We start from the raw sequence: 16,523 nt of genomic DNA, 5'->3' as shown, positions 1-16,523 counted from the left end.
TGCCTTTTAATGCCCCCAAGGGGTCAAATAGCTCTGAATGGCTGCCAGTACTCTTATTAGGCGTATCAGTGCTCATACAGTGACAGAAGACGGCAGGTGCATGTGTGTATAATTAAGGAATACATACTGTGTGAGAGCAGCATTCCGGGCCAAGTTGGTAATCCATTACTCAAGTATTATTGCGCAACAAAAAAAGACATGGACGTAAGAGAAGACGTAGCACTTGGTATGTGTTCTTCTTCTCTTATGTCTGTGTCTTTTTTGTTGCGCAATAATACTTGAGTAACATACTGTGTGCTGTGGCAATCGTCCCTTCCCACTCTTGGTATGCTTCACCGCACCACTTTGCGTAGGCACCACCGCCTAACACTTCTGTATTAAGGCGAAGCTGACTTTCGAAAACAGGCATTGTGCAACTCGTATTTTTCGAGCTTCGAAGCAAGCTTGGATAGGCGGGATCAGTGTCATTTGCTAACAGTGGCGGATTGTTTTAATTAGGAACATGGCACCGAACACATGAAGCTCGGCAGCGAACGTCGAAGTAGCTAAGCCTAGCATTGCCGTGGTGGTCTGCCAGCGGATTTGCATGCGAGAACGCCTGTTAGAGATGGCAAGATAATCAAAATGGTGGCAGTGGTGACTTTGATCAATGCTGTTTCGGACCTGCAGTCATAGCAAGAAGTGCGGAAACTCGGAAAGCGAAGGGTTCTTGCATCCGAAATATCAGACGTTCCTATACATTGACTCTATGTGGTACGGTGGCAGTGCTGTGAAGGGTTGATTGATGTGGCGGCGCTGTGAAGGGTGATGTAATGTTTGTGGCGGACAGACGTGTTTTTCTAGGGCTCCGTGGCGGCGATGAAAACAAGTTTTTTTGTGCATGCTTTCAGCTTGCTTCTGCTTTTCATTTTTATTTTTTTAGCCTTTAAATAATTGGCTAGCTTTCCTTTTCTCCTTTTTTTTTCATGTATATTTGGTTTTGCAGAATAGTTGCAGAGTCCTTTAGCGCAACGTATTTGACAGATCTGAAGAGCTGGCGCAGCTGACACTATCACCCGAACGACCGGCGTGGTCATGATTCAGCTGAGCGTCAGCTCTTTGCTGCCAGCGGGCAAGACTGGCATGCCTTGCGCGCATTCCCCGTTGGGGACACTTGTGACATCACACGAAGAGGTTCGCTCGGCAACTTGGTCAGGTTTCGGTTTCGTTTTCAAGCTTTTTTGCTTATTTAAAATTATGTTCGAATCTGCTAAACAATTCTACAACAGTCTAACCCGTTTACATCGAATTATTCTGTATATCGAACAATTCTGAACACAGTATAGTTACAATGAGTATATATAGCAAAAATTATGCTTACATCGAACAAAAATAGGAGCAACTCCCGATACATTGAACGACAAGCACCAAAAAAGTGCCCCCAGAAGTTGGCTTTCCCTCATAGCAGCGGGAAACACCCGGCGGCGCGGCTCCATCCAACCGCTCTCTCTACCGTGACCGCGCTGCGTTGGGCGAGCCGTCGACACCCCCCCTGCAAAATATTATCCTGGCCTGCCCACAGCGCTTGCTCAGACAGCCAATCAGAGGCTCTTGTGCCCTCGTCATGCAAGATAGCGTGTGAAATGTCTCGCTGCTTGTCTGGTTCATTGTTTTGCGCCTTGCAGGCCTTCTCCCGCAGTGTTACTGTGATGAAGGAGCAGATTTTTCGCCGTGAACCTTGAAAACATAAATCCGGTCGAACGCAGTGAGAAGTCGGAGCACCCCGCAGCATTCAAGAATACGAGAGCACTCCCAGCACGATCTTGAAGAATAAGGGGGAGATTAGGGCTAAAGTGGTCAAACACGCGAGCCGGTGCCCGTGGCACCCGATGCATACGCATGGCCGTGTACACGTGGTTCATCTGAAATTGCTTCAGACGTGCCGCCTTCCGTGTGCCTGGTGACGACTGTAAATTCTGATGAGTGCAACGATGCCGTTGCCGGTGTTGCCGAAGTTTGGAGCGAGCTGCCAGAATTTCCAGAAGCCACTGACGAGTCAACGGTCAACGAGTTTGTGAGCACAGATGATGGTGTCGCTACCACGGGAGAGCCAGAAAATGAAAACTACATTGCCGACATTGTACAGAGCACAATTGAATGTGGGCACAATGAGGAAATCAATGATGGTTCTTTGCCCACATCCGCCAAGGTGTTTGGTGCACTTGCACTAGTCTGGTGCTTCTGCACGAACATGGAAGGTTGCGGCCTCAGCTTCTCCGACTCTTTAGACAATGTGGAGAAGTGCGTGCACCGCAGGCAGCGAAATTGCCCAAGCAGAAGAAAATACATGACTATTTCATGCGAAACTAAGCTAGTTTCATCAATAAAGTGATGTTATATATGGTATGTGCTTTTATGACATCCAATTCTTTAGCAGGATTATATAGTATTATGCCTTATATCGAACACTGATAGGCGTTTTTTATGCAAGTTCGATATAGCCGGGTTCGACTGTATCAGATGTGTGACAGGGGGGTCTTCTCGGGAACGTAAATAGTCCATTAGCTTGACATGGTCAAAAATTGCCGGAGTTGCATTTTAAGTCTGTGTGGCATTTATTCCTTCTGAAACATTGGTGATAATTATTTTGCGGCATATTAAGAATTTAGATACCATGCATATTGGCTTTTGCTAGAGGGCACAAGCTCTGAAAGCTTTGGTGTATTGCAACACATGGCAAGAATGATGGCAAAGCGTGCAGTGTGCGGGGGTTCCTCAAGGTAGAAGAGGGGAAGGATGAGAATGGAGAAGAAATTGAGTCAATCAAGTCAGTCAAGACACTGTGATGTTGATACTAGGCTAAAGAAAATAGATGATTTCAAGCATGAGCTTGTGAAACAGGTCGAAGAGCTCAACAATGAGCTAAATATGGAGCACGATGCACAGGAGGCGGTGGAAAAAAAGACTTCAAGCAGCCAAGGAAAAGCTGAACCGGGCTGCCATCACAAACGAGAATGGTTGTGACAATGGAACGTTGTCTCCTGATGTGACATGGCAGAGAGCAGCTGGAAAGAGCTGCACCTACCTTGAGGCCACCACAAAGGAAATGCAGGAATGCAGGGGTCAATGCCCCTTGTCAAGTCCAAATCACATGGAAAAGGATCACAAAGGGAAGCAGGGAGAGGCCTTGGCAGTAGGAGAGAGCGAAAGGGTGATTATCGCCGGCGGCTCAAACCTGGCTAGGTGCTCAGAGGCAATTGGGCAAGAAGTTAAAGTCGATAAAAGAGTGGCGGTAGGGACATTTCCAGGGCAAACAATGGGTTCTGTCATGGAGTGAGCAAAAGCAAAGCTCACGGAAAATGCCCACGGACGCAACCTTGTTGTAGTAGCAGGTGGGCTGAATTACGTCGTAAACAAAAAGGGGACAGGATTAGCCCAGCACTTGGCAAAGGGGGGTAGATGATTTGTGCTACTTGTCCCCTTAGGTGCAGATCGTGGTGTGCATGGTGCCGGAGGTGCCTGCATGTGACAGTAATGTACAAAGAGCCGTAGTGGCTGTTAATGGGGCTATGTGGACAATGAGCCGAGAGAAAGGTGTCGAGGTTGTCGAAGTAAACAGGAAAGTGAGGAGGTGTGGTGGTTTTGAAAGAAGATGGGATCCACTTCAATTACAGGCTTGGACGAGAAGTGGGCTAGCGACTTGCTGGTCACGCGGTTGCTTTTTCAGGGGGCCCAGGAGTGCTCAGGAGGCCAGTGTACGTAGTAATGAAGAAGGCTAGGGGAACCTCAGCATAGCATCGCCATCAATAACAGAAAAAGGAGGAAAACGAGAAAGAGCTCGCCATGCAGTAAGCTACATAAACATGCAGGGCGGCACAAGAAAGGAAAAGTAGGTAGAGATTCAGGAGCAAAAATAGACAACAAATAGGGGTGCATGTGGTTACAGAAACGCACCTTAGAGACTCGGAAGAGCCACCAGTGATTGAGAATTGTGTTTGGGAAGGGTGCAACAGAACTAAATCGGAAAAAAACGGAGGGGGAGTCAGAATGCTCATCTATCAGGGAAGCCAAATGGGTCAAGAGCACCTTTGGTTAACAGGTACAGTGCTCACGGAATGAAACGCGTCAATTTAGGGCTAAGTAATGCGCATACTTTCGCTTCAACCGGCTGCAGTTCGTGTCACATCGACGTAATTCTGGCGCGTACACTTACATCGGAGCCCTCGTCACCTTTGGTGACCAAATTCCTAGCGACATGACATTGTGCTCTCGCGTACTTTGCACATATGTAGGGTTGTACTAAATGCTCCGTGTCCTATTTCAATCCGTGAGCACTGTACAATGAGTGGAAAGAAAACTCGGCTAGGCACAACATATTTGTGGACTGGAAATAATTGGACAGAGAAGAATCAAGAGCTAGCGAAATGCCTAAGTGCCGATATTAAGGGTTTCGGAATGATGCCGAAATTATCCTATGAGGTGACATGAATGCCCACATACAGGATCTACATGGCTACATTGACAACAGGAGGTCAATGCTAGATCTTTGTGAGCAACATAACCTCGTAATTGTGAATACAGGACCTAAGTGTGAAGGGCAGACCACATGGGAAGTGGGAAACCAGCAATCAACCAATTACTGTCTGATGGCAGAAGGAATTCACGATAAGTTGAGCGAAATGGTCATTCACGAGGAAGAGTATAGCAGCATAGGGTGTGACCATAAACGCATCATTTTGAAAATGGAATATGCAGTTGGGAAAGAGAGCAAGGAGCGCAAAATGGCCAGTCATAATTTGAACACTGAACAAATACCATATTTATTCGAATCTAGACCAACAGTTTTTTTTTCAAATAATCATATTCCAAACTCTAGGGTCGGCTTAGATTCGAGGATATTAAAAAACGCGCCAGTTTTTCATTGAAACTGCTAAATATGGTGCATAGCTGGTGCCATCTAGAAAAGTCAGTATCACAGCCGCTACTAGCCATGCCAGTAGCCAACCGTACACAAGTGAGGTCGCCATTTTGATCCGTGTCGTGTCGGTTGTATCGGTGTACGGCGTGGTGCTATCGCGATGGCACCAAGCAGGAGATGCCACTACAGTGCCGCTTTCAAGCGAAAAGTTGTGATAGCCGCAGAGGCATCATCAAACCTTCAAGCCAGGCGGGACTTCGGCGTCAACGAGAAAAACGTCCATCGTTGGAGGGGACAACAACAACAGCTTTTTGCTTGCGCCGCAACGAGGATGGCATTTAGCAGACCAAAGAAAGGCCGTCACCACGAACTGTAGACAGTTTTGGCCGACTTTGTTCGGACGCAGAGAGCAGCTGCCCTTCCAGTGACAAAAGAAGTGTTCCAAGTGAAAGCTAGGGAACTTTCAGGGAACTACTTCAGAGGAAAAAACGAAATCAGGAAAGAAACAATTTATGATAACTCAAAGGGAAGCTCATTACTTTTTGAAGCAAAATCAGGGTGCCTTGGAACATGTGCTTATAGAGCGAGATATAAGAAGGAAGAAGAAGCATGTGCTGGCTGCGGTAAAGATAGGAAAACAATGGAGCATGCTTTATTAGGATTTGAAGATATCTGACCAGCCGTCGATTTAGGAGTCACTGGCCTTCTTGAAGCCCTTGGATTCAGCGAGAGCAGGGGGAAAGTAAGCGTGTCCATAATAGAGATTAGTAAGAGGTGATTGGAAGATTGGTGGAAGAAAAGTGGGGAAACGACAAACAATGAAGGCGTACAAAAATAAATTTGACAATAGGGGGTCAGAAAATTTGGTTACAGAAATTTGTCGTGGGTTTTTCTTCCCCTTTTTTTTCTTTTTTTAACATAAGTAGGACATTAGGCAATAAAATAAGAGCTTAGTGGCATACCCCACTGCCCCGTTCCAAAGGGGGTGCTCATAACATCGATTCATCCATCCTAATTATTGGGCATGTCCGAAAAATCGGGTGTACGGGAAATCGGTCATCGACTGTAGTTGCATAACCTTACTGAAAACATTGCACTGCCATGAAAACATGAAAATAACGTACTTTTGTGCAGTTGGCACTAACGTCACTTGAGCAGGCAAGCTGAATTGTAGCAAAATAGCTCAGCTGGACCACCATTGGGTTTGGTTAGATTTTTAATGGTTATAAGATAGTGAGACCACAATGCTATGTAGGCCATCTCTGGACAGAGATTAGATAGTTCAAGCATTTGATAATCAGATATAGATGATAGATGATAATCGGATATAGATGTCCCAAAAACTGGGTGTGATCCAAGTAGCGAAAGCTGATATTTGTTAGCATGGGAACTGCACAGCATCAGGCCTTCACCGCAACGCGAGCATGTGTGGCGGATCTTGCGTGCCGTCCATTACAGCAAGTCCCAAGGAGGCACAAAAGGCAATCCTCGCTGCCTAAGCAGGATATAGGTAGCAAAGAAAAGCATTACTTATGTGTCCACCCTATTAAGAAAGAACATTTTGCTTCAGCTGTAGTTGGGTGGACTATCCGAACGTGCAGGGAAAGTGCCTGTTTTCAAAAGTGGGGGAGTGGGTAAGCGCCTTCCCCCGGTAAATACGCCTATGGCCACAACATTAATATGGCGACGGATTACCAGCGAAGCTGTTTAGGCTGCATACAAATTCTCCGCCTTTCCATGGTCACGCTGTCACTGGTTGTATTCGAGTTTCTGCTGTAGGTGCCTCTCCACTCGTTCCTCCGTTGTACACCACCACACTACGCCAACATAAGCGCTGCCGTGGTCACCGCATCATAACCACAGACCCGCAGGCCATGTGCACAGGTGCCGTTGTCACACTACTTCCCCCTACCCCTCTCCATTGCTGCAGTGCCGTTGCCACACTCTTTCCCCTCTGCCATAGCCATCTCCATTTCTGTCCATACGCCGTGTCCCCAATACGGACGTAAGCAGCCCAGGGTACCCCTCCTGGGAATGCATGCAGGGGATGCATACAAGGACTAGAAGTAAACAGCTTCACTATAATATGCATGATGTATATGCACACACGAACACATATTTGCAGCCTCTATCTATTGTAGTGGCTAGCAGACGAAGCCACGTCCCATCCGCACTAGACGTGGTTAAGCCAGTGTTCACCAGGTGGTGACTGCTCAACCTCACTGCCAACAGCACTAAAAGTTCCAAAAGTGCAGAAAAAAGCCTGTGTTGGAACTTGAGGTCTGACTGCCCATTCACTACAGCAATGTGCATCCACAATGCATCATCCTGTCAGAAACGTTAACCACAGCATGATCGGCCATGTGCACTTGTTTGGGCCACAGCACGTATGCAGCTGGTCCTGTGCTGGTGCATACTGCATACTATCAAGCCCATGGATACTATTGATCATGCACAGTGCTATCAATCCTACGCACACAGCTTCATTATGCCTCCTTCACTCACATTATAATTGTGATATTATAATAGGCTCATTAAACGAAACTTCAAGAGAACAGATAAACATGTTCTATAACTACTCGCATACAAATCATTTGTCAGACCACAACTGGAATATGCCGCCGCCATCTGGAACCCTCATCAAACATATATCATCAATGCACTCGAGTCAGTTCAGAATCATGCGACTAGATTCTTCATATTCATATAACATCAGCATTTCACACTTAAAGGCACAATCTAGCTTGGCATCTCTTGCTTTTCGTCGTCGCATCGCCACGCTCTCTCTTTATCACAAATTTTTTTACAGCTCACTAAGCCACCCGCCTTACGTCACGCCATCATCTTCACGCATGTCACAGCGCACCAATCATGAACTCCAAGTTTTTCGTCCTCGAACACGAACGGTCACTTTTCAATCATCATTTTTTCCTCGAGTTGCCAAGGACTGGAACGACCTACCCATTAATGTCGCTGCCATCACATGTCATTCACAATTTCTAGAAACTGTTGAAACTTGTATTTCAATGTAACACCTGCCTTTTCTTGTGTTCACATGTTAACCACCCCTTATGTAATACCCCGAATGGGGTCTTTAAGGTAATAAAATGAAATGAAATTGAAATGAAAAGGAGTTTCTTCTGAGCCTGCTTCTGTAGTTTTGTTTACCGAGAGCTGCAAAAATTTTGGTTACGATTAATGAAAGTTCTTTTTTGTGTTATCCAAATACAAAACCAACCAAATCAGAGGCGGAAGTTTCTCGTTTAACCAGCAATTTCATTTAAGCAATTTCTGTGTACTGAGAATCTGCTGTACTGTTTCTTTCAGGGATGTCAAATGTGCACCCTCACGTTGCATTCATGGTCATGTTATATACAAGGAAATGTAGCTATGTTGCAAAAGGAACAATTGCTGCCATTAATATATTCTAGTTACCCTGCAAACATTTTCTACAGTGTAAATGTATTGAAAATGGTATGATAGCGTTTCTGACTTATAACCAGCAAATGAATACTGCAGTAATGGGACAGATATGCCCAGAGAGCAAGGAGACAGAAAACTTGCTGTGAATGCCGACAGCAGGGAAGAGCACCCACCTCAAGCTTGCGCATGGGCTTCTGTGCGATGTCATAATCTGTGGGAAAAAAGAGGAGAGCAATGTGCGACATTATGAGAAAATAGTCTTGCATGCAGCAGGGTGACAATGTGCCGAAATTGAACAGTGCAGGTACAGTGTCCTCAGTGAGCACGTAGGGAGGCACAGGCCAGGTGCTCACTTTGCCATGCAAGATCGCCAGCTTCTCCGGCAGACATACTAATGCATGCAAAACAATTTTCATCACTCCTGGCATAACAACATGCCACTCTCTGGCAACATCAAGACAGTCAAAAGGTCTCTTCGATTTGGCAGCACCGGCTGCACCAGTTCAGAGGATGCAGCACCGTCGTCTTCGTTTTTCCGGTGCTGCGCGCGCCCTCTGCACTTTTTTCCTCGTTTTGTCAAGGTGCAGGCCTAGTTCTGCACAGGTTCTCGGCCGCCGTGCACCAGCCCGAGGAGAGGTGCCGAGAAAGTGCAGGCATGGCGTGCTACATCCCACCCAACCGTAAGCAGACGACGCTGAAGCTCGTTCTCCAGGGTGTCGAGAAGGAAGTTAATCTGCTTCGCAACCAGGATGGTTCAGCCATGGAGACCTCGGATGGTTATGTATACCAGGCATCAGGTAAGTGAAGCTAGCTGCATGGTGGCGAGAAACACGTGGTTAGCTGTCAGATGGAGTCTTATTAGCGGTAGACTGCGATTGTCGCTTGTTTGAGGTACCACTTGTAATTCTGGGATGTCGTGATGTGCTGCTTAGACATTTCAAATGTTGGTCTTTGCCTTTGCAGACGGGCAATGTGTCACTTTGCGGTTCGCGGCCAACGATGAGGACTTGCCCACTCCAGCGCAGCCTACGACGCCCGCTTCCGCCGCCGACAGTGACAATAGGCACCCGCTAGCCACTCTTTCTGAAGCATCCGCTGAAGACGTAGAACTGTGGAGTAGTCGGAAAACAAAGTTCATCTCCAAATACTCGGAGATGAAGGACTTAGTTGGAAGAAGTAGAGCCTTAAGGTACGATATCATTCATGTTCAAAATAACAGCTTGTGCAAGAGAGAAATGTACTTATGTAGTGTACAGTGGCACTGGCCATAGTTTCTCGAATTTCTAGTGTCAATGTTGCTGCAGTGTTTTCCATTACCCCGTGGTATATATTCCCTACAGCTTAGTATACTTTCATCCCACTCTGAGTGCTTGCAGTATGCGGCAGCTGAAATGCAAATAGTATTCTGATTATAGAATACCTGGTAGCAGCAAACTTCACGTATAAATATACTAAAATACTGTGCAGCCTTGCATGCAAGACATGGCCAGTGCCACTGCGAAAAAGTTTAAGCATGTGTTTTGCTCTAAACTATGCTTTCTCTTTGTGTTTAGAACGAGGAAGCTTTTGTGGCTAAAACTTGCGGAACTTCTGAATGAGGAGTTCAGCTGCAACCTCACTGCCACTCAAGTACAAAATAAATGGAAATCGTTGGACCGTTCCTACAAAAAATCAAAAAAAGAGAACAGTTCGTCTGGGCACCACCGTGTGAGCTGTGAACACGAGCAGTAAGTTGCAATTGTTTCTTGGCCTGTTCAGTGTTTTAATAATTTGTGCATCACACAGAGAGCTGGCTGACATACTCAAGAAACAGCACAGTGTGAACCCCACATTGCTGTTGGAGCCCGGAGCAACAATCCTGTCAAGTGGAAACTCAGGGTGAGAGATTTACATATAGTTAACGCAAAACCGTGGAAGTGATGTGGCATTTACTTGTGTACATTTTAAACAGGGGAAGCACGACAGATGAACGGCCTGAGAACCTACCAGCACCAAAGAGGAAGCGGAACAGCCGTTCTAAGCTTCCTCCCCTCTTAGTACTATAGAAAAAATTGGTGACGCAAAAAAAAAAGCAAGAGGAGGCGAGAGCAGAGCAATTTGAAGCTCACAAGAAATGGGAAGAGGCCAAGGCCAAGCGTGGCTCGGTTTGACCGCCTAGCAGATTTATTTGCTAAGCAGCAAAGTACATCTAGTCAACAATAAAGTTGTGTTACAACAGCACTACATGCTCCACTTTCATTGCAAAGACATTGCTCATATATGGGGCACTATATTAAGAAAAACACTACTATCACGACCCATCGCAGAGCTTGAGATATCAGGCTAGCACTGTTCTTTGGCAATAAACTCTCGGAGAGACCGGCTGTAGTCAGGCAGGCTGCAGTCGAAGTCCCCTTCAGAGTCGTCATTGCCCACATCTTCTTCCTGTGGCAATGATGTCATCTCCAGGAGGAAGTCTCTCTCGTCGTTGCATAGGTTGTGTAACACACATGCGGCCATGACAATATAGCAGCTTTGCGCAACACTTTTGGCGTCCACATTGTACAATCTCCTGAAGCGCTGCTTAAGCATCCCAAAAGTGTTCTCAATTGACACTCTTTGTTGACTGTGTCGTCTATTGAAGTTTCTTTTCCATGATGGAAAAGAGCCCTCATTGTCCCTGAAAGGTGTCATTAACCAAGGCATCAAGGGGTACGCACTGTCCCCAAGAATGTAGTTCTCGCCACATTCCGAGGCTGCACGTTCGAAAAACGGGCTTTCCCTTAATACGCGGGCGTCGTGCACCGAACCCGGAAAGCCGATGAAAACATTCAGGAACTTGTTCCTGTCGTCACATATTCTTTGGAGGACGATGGACGGCCACTTCTTTCGATTAAAATAAGACTGTGCCGATTCGCTGGGGGTTAGGATCTGGATATGCGACCCGTCTATGCAGCCGATGGCGTTCTTCGGGCCCTTACCACCGCTCTTGGCGAGGAAACCGGCTTTGATGCGGTTCACTTCCACGCTACTGGGCCAGCATATTACTTCACCGCTAATAGCGTGCAGGAAATAAATGACCCGTGTCACGCAAGCGTGCACGGATGATTCAGTAACATCGAACTTGTCGCCTATGGCGTACATCGACATTTGTGACCCGATGTACACCAATGCTATGAGGCTTGTTTTTTCTGCAGATATTTGTGGACGGCCTTGAACTGCGCTCGGATAGAAAGCCAAAACCCTGAATCTGCCACTGACCCAGTCGAACGTTTCCCTGGATAGCCTGAACAGCCTTTTGAACTCGTACTCTTGGTACCTGTTCACAACCTCCTCATAGCCAGGCACACGAATGGCATCTTCACGCACCAACGCGCAGGCGACCGCAACGCAGACGTCGTCGAACTCCTCGTCGCTGTCACTGCCATCGCTGTCATCGAAATCGAAATCGTCGTCGCTGTCAGGGTCTAGCAGTTCCATGGCAGCTTCGAAGAGTGCAAGTGCCATCACGGTCGTTTTTTGACTAACAATACTTGCAACACACACCGCACACGTTGCGAACGTAGACACAGAACTAAAAGCAGGTCTGCACTTGCGTCTTCGTTTGGGCTGTGGCCATCTGTGGCTGCACCTGAACCGGTGCTGCACGCTCGCAGCACTACTTGGCACCGGCGCGGTACTTTTCAGAACTAGTGCAGCCGGTGCAAGCCAAATCGAAGAGACCTAAAGTGGACCTGCATGCAAACACAGAACACAGCAGTGCCTCCAAGATTGAAGGCTGCCCAAAGTCGATAACTGTCCTTGGATGACAACTACCATATTTCTGCATGTATAACCAGCACCAAAAATTTTTAAATTTGCCAGTAAGGCTAGGGTGCGGTTTATATGCAAAATTCATCTTAAAGTGTCACTTCATGGCAGCGTGGCACGCAATTTCAGCTTGCGGATTGCATATCATGCGATCATATGAACATCACCCGTTCCTACAGAGCTAGCTCCCTTAGTCTGCGCAGAGTGTTTGCCAATGCCTCCTCTATTCTTTCAATGCTAGTGCAATCACTCGCTCCCCAATGGGAGCCGTTGTGCACCTTAGTTCAGTGAGTTGCCATGATGCGACTCTACCCAGACAGTACGATTGATCGCGTCACGCTTGTGTCTGAGCACGCACCGCTGCCGTTTATGTGGAGAAGTGGTAGACCCTGGTAGACATGGTAGTTCCTGCGTCTTTCAGGTTACCACGCATTGTGTGGCACCACCCAGATGGTACTCTCCCCCCGATCATAAAGCAGGCGCAAATGCTAGTCGACAGGGGCCAATAGGAAAGGACGATAGGAGAGGGTGGTGAATGATCGGATCAGCCGCATCTGGCTGTCATTGAATAAAATAGAGGAGGTGCTGGCTTTGCAATACAGCGGTGAGTGAAATCACCGTTGGAGTTCTTGGCTTGGCAGCATTTGCTCCGTCACTGTTTCCCATGTCAGGGCTGCTGCATCCACACTGTTATCCTTTGTCGTGTGAATGCTAGCAGCGAAGTGATCCGATGTTTGTTGCGTGTCATGTGAGTTATTCATCCGCAATCACACCGATCATGTGAATCTAACTTTATCAGCAGTGCCGAAGGGGAGCCGGAGCTGCTGACCGAAGATATGATGTGGACATATCCACGAACGGAGACTGTTTTTGTAAAGATTTGAGCGCTGTTGTATGCAGCCATCTCCACAAGTTATACGCAACCCCCCCCCCCTTTTTACACCCCGGCTGTTGTAACTGGGGGTGCAGGTTATACGAGGAAAAATATGGTTATGACATGTCTGAGCATGAATTAAAGCTCATAGATTAACAGCATCTTTTTCTTTTTACCCCATTTATGGTCAGTCTTTGAAGCAACTCTGCAGACTGTGCTCATGGTAATTGCACATACAAACCATGCCAGCGCACATATGCAGGAACATGCATTCCTCACTACCATGCCTTACTTATGAGAGACTACACCAGAAACATCACACTGAAGCAGTCCTGCTTTGGTTAAGCACTAGTAGGTAAAATGCACATGTATGTATCACACAGCTTTCTCTTTGCATGACAACATAGCATGACAAAGCTTCTCAGTATCAATATCTTAATAAAAGATGGCCAATAACAAAATGTTTGCCAGTAGGAGTGCTTTGGAAACAAAAACATGGCAAGCCCAAATCAACAATATTGTATGCAGCGTCACTGCATGTGCAACCTGTTCAAATCAAAATTCAAAAGTACACAATAGCAATGTCACTGGTGTCTTAATCATGTCAAGAGCAACTGAGAAGTGAGAAAAGCCAGAAATATCAATGCTCCAGATGTGCCCGTTTCATGTTCTTGGTGCAATAAACCTCCAGCAAATGGCTGCACAGGCAGCACCGGAAAGCATCTGCTACTGCAGCTTTGCATCAAGCAACAGAGAGAAAGTAGGCAAACAGAGCCAAGCTGACCTAACTTGCCCAACACAGGAAGTCAATTTGGCCAACCAGTGACAAGGGTGGTCAGGGCTCCTGTCCACGTTTGCTTCAGGCGCCTACGAGGGTTTTGACAATTGGATGGATGACGGTACAGTCTAACCTTGTTCAAACAAAATTGCATACGACACAAACATACATTCGTTATATCCAATGTTCCTTAAGGGCCCGTATTCGTTACATGCCGATATCGATGAAACATTTTAGATTTACTTCACTACAGTTAAACCTCGATATAACGAACTTCAATATAATGAGATTCTCTATATAACGAAGCATTTACCTTTTTATAACTCCTTGTCCATAGAACACCATGTAGTTTGAACCTCAATATACCAAAGTGTGTTTATACACAATTTTATTATAACGAAATTTCACTGCCACCACAGAGGAATACCGCTACAATAAACAGAAAGTTCTGCAGATGCAGATGGTCAAATGGTTGTATAACATGCAGCTGCTTGCAAACACACCTCTCAAAGTGGCCGCTGAAGAGCAGCAGCGTCATGTTCCGTATAAAGTTCTAGTGCGATAAGATCCTATCGTGCCCCGCGCTGTATGCTTTAGGTACGAGTGAAAGCGTGTGAGGGTGAGCTGAGAAGGATGTGGCTTGGTGAGCGCCGTCTTCCTGCCCGAGCAAGGGGGGAGGGACGCGAGCTCGCGGTTACACCATCATGCACGGGCAAGGGTGGAGGGGGCGGGGAGCAGGTTGGTGTGCACTGCCTTTTCTAGCACCACCGTGGGTGTGCATGGCTGTCAGTGTGGCTGAACGCATAAGCAGCCTGTGCCCCCTGTTTTAGAGGTAATCTGCTGTGTAAGCAAAGACAGGGCAAGCTGAGATTGCGTAACATTGTGCATTGTCTTTCTGCGCATCTAGTGCTTGAAGTTGTGTAATCTCGAGTTTCGGAAACGCATTGAAGTGAGAAGCAGACAAAGCATTTGCTCCCCACTGCTGGTTCTTTCTATAATAGTGTAGTCCCACTGCAGGCGACACTATCAGCTTCTTGAAGGGGCAGTACAAGACAACAAAAACAAAAGGCAGGAAACACACAGGACATTGCGGTGTTTCCTGCCTTTTGCGCTGTCCCTTCAAGATGTTCTACCACTACTAACTCGCCCAAATGTCGATTCTTCTACAGGACACTATCAGCATTGGGAGCAGAGTGCACGCGAAAATGTGGCTGGCTTCACTACGTACTGCCAATGTGACGATATCGTCGACATGGCATGAAACTATCTTTTATCGCTGACTCTGAAAGTCAACAAAATCATTTTTTTCCCTCATATAAATTTTCTTTTTACAATTGCCCAATAAGTTGCAAAATCTTGTGGCCCCTTCCATGTAAGAAAAATCCATCGGCAACTGTACTTAATTACATAAAAAATAGAATTTCAATATAACAAGGTTTCAATATAATGAAGCAAATTGGCAATCTTACAGATTTTGTCATACCAAGGTTTAACTGTATATCCAATGACTCGTTATATCCATGTTTCTTATATCAAGGTTCGAGTGTATAACATTTCACCAAGTTGCACACGGAACTTGGAGTGCAGCAGAACTTCCAGTGCAGTAAAACCTCGTTAAACCGTACCTGCTTAAACAGTAGTTTCATTTTAAAAGTAGTAAAGTCAAATCCCCGACTCAGCGGCCATTGAACTTAACGCGTTTTGTATCCGCATAAACCGTACCAGCTAATTGCGTACGTATTGGTTAACACGTAATGTTTCCATTTTTCATCTTGCAAACACGGCGGTGCGTCGTCTCCATAGGGAGGACCGGTATAGCAACAAGCCTCAGAGATCGGAACAATGGCCTCGAAGCGCCCTGTACGTATGTGCGCGAAGCCACATAAACATCATTTTGGCGCTGTGCCAGAGAGTGTTGTGGCGTTGTGCAAACAAGGACTCGCGTCATGCCGAAGCTCAGATAAAAAAGACGCTGGGTGCTCAGCATAGAAGAAAAATTAGACATCGTTCGTGCTATCGAACATGACACAACGAGTTGTCGCTGGCACATGACAGGGATCTGCTGTTGACTACAGTGTGTGGCATTTGGAATGTGAAGAAGTTGCACGGCAGCGCTGCTGCGACCACAAAGAGATGTAGGCTACGAGGTTCGACATTTCGCCATCGTTGCCTCTGTTGGCAGTGATGAGGACGATGAGGACGGAAAGCGACAGCATGGGCGATTCAGGCCCAACAGTGGCAGAAGCTGCATGTTACGTCAGCTTCATGAATGCAATCATTGCGACAAAAACAGCACCCCGCAATGAAAAAGGCGCCCCACGAATTCTGCAGTGCTACTGCACGCGTGCACAGAGAATACGTAATGCCAACGAGGAATCTGCCATGCGAGTGTTTGCCGAGAAGAGGGAGCTGGCTGAAAAGCAGCTTCAGGAAGTTTGAGGCCGTTGTTGTCGCTGCTAGGCCGCCGTGGCATCAAATGAAAATAACACTTTTGTCGCACGAAGTGAATAAATACTGCATGTTTTTTTCCCCTTTCATCGTACTCTCTCCGAGTTCCGTCTTTGACAGGTAAGTGGGTGATCTCATGCTATTTCGGTTAAGCAGTACTACCGTTTAGTACATACTTTTTCTGAGCTCCGGCCAACTATGGTTTAATGAGGCTTCACTGTATTGGGACTGTACTTAGAAAGCTAATTTTTCATGTACTAAGCCTTTGAAATAATAAGCACTTATGATGACATACTTCACAGCACATTATAAGT

The 16,523-nt window shown here is 46.5% G+C and overlaps 2 protein-coding genes across 8 annotated transcripts in view; one reads left to right on the top strand and one right to left on the bottom strand.

The window, feature by feature from the left end:
- Positions 1-16,523, bottom strand: part of LOC126539330 (uncharacterized) — a 68,812-nt gene that overhangs the window by 6,255 nt on the left and 46,034 nt on the right. For 4 of the 7 annotated variants that reach the window (XR_008614310.2, XM_055075539.2, XM_050186131.3 and 1 more), the window contains one exon: positions 8,494-8,531. Coding sequence is in view for 5 of the 7 variants with exons in the window: in XM_055075539.2 (XP_054931514.1) it covers positions 8,494-8,531 (38 nt within the window). In the remaining 2 variants the exon portion in view is untranslated. Of the gene's footprint in view, positions 1-8,493; positions 8,532-13,767; positions 13,851-16,523 lie in introns of those variants that run through there. The other 3 variants (XM_055075540.2, XM_055075542.2, XM_055075544.2) reach the window with 3 other exon arrangements.
- LOC126539369 (uncharacterized) lies at positions 8,538-10,540 on the top strand. The gene is made up of 5 exons (XM_050186206.2): positions 8,538-9,117; positions 9,284-9,509; positions 9,874-10,047; positions 10,106-10,198; positions 10,272-10,540. The coding sequence occupies exons 1-5, from the start codon at positions 8,976-8,978 to the stop codon at positions 10,363-10,365; spliced, it is 729 nt and encodes a 242-aa protein (XP_050042163.2). The 5' UTR covers positions 8,538-8,975; the 3' UTR covers positions 10,366-10,540.

Source organism: Dermacentor andersoni, chromosome 11 (assembly GCF_023375885.2).
Source record: "Dermacentor andersoni chromosome 11, qqDerAnde1_hic_scaffold, whole genome shotgun sequence".
NCBI classification, from domain to species: Eukaryota; Metazoa; Arthropoda; class Arachnida; order Ixodida; family Ixodidae; genus Dermacentor; species Dermacentor andersoni.
The sequence above is the reverse complement of the archived record's forward strand: the minus strand, read 5'-3'. Positions and strand labels throughout refer to the sequence as shown.

What these genes read in the sequence shown, in the direction of transcription:
- LOC126539369 (XM_050186206.2), top strand. Translation starts at nt 8,976, where the DNA reads ATGGCGTGCTACATCCCACCCAACCGTAAGCAGACGACGCTGAAGCTC. An exon ending in TTATGTATACCAGGCATCAG is followed by an intron (nt 9,118 to 9,283) that starts GTAAGTGAAGCT and finishes TTGCCTTTGCAG; the next exon opens with ACGGGCAATGTGTCACTTTG. An exon ending in CTGTCAAGTGGAAACTCAGG is followed by an intron (nt 10,199 to 10,271) that starts GTGAGAGATTTA and finishes CATTTTAAACAG; the next exon opens with GGGAAGCACGACAGATGAAC.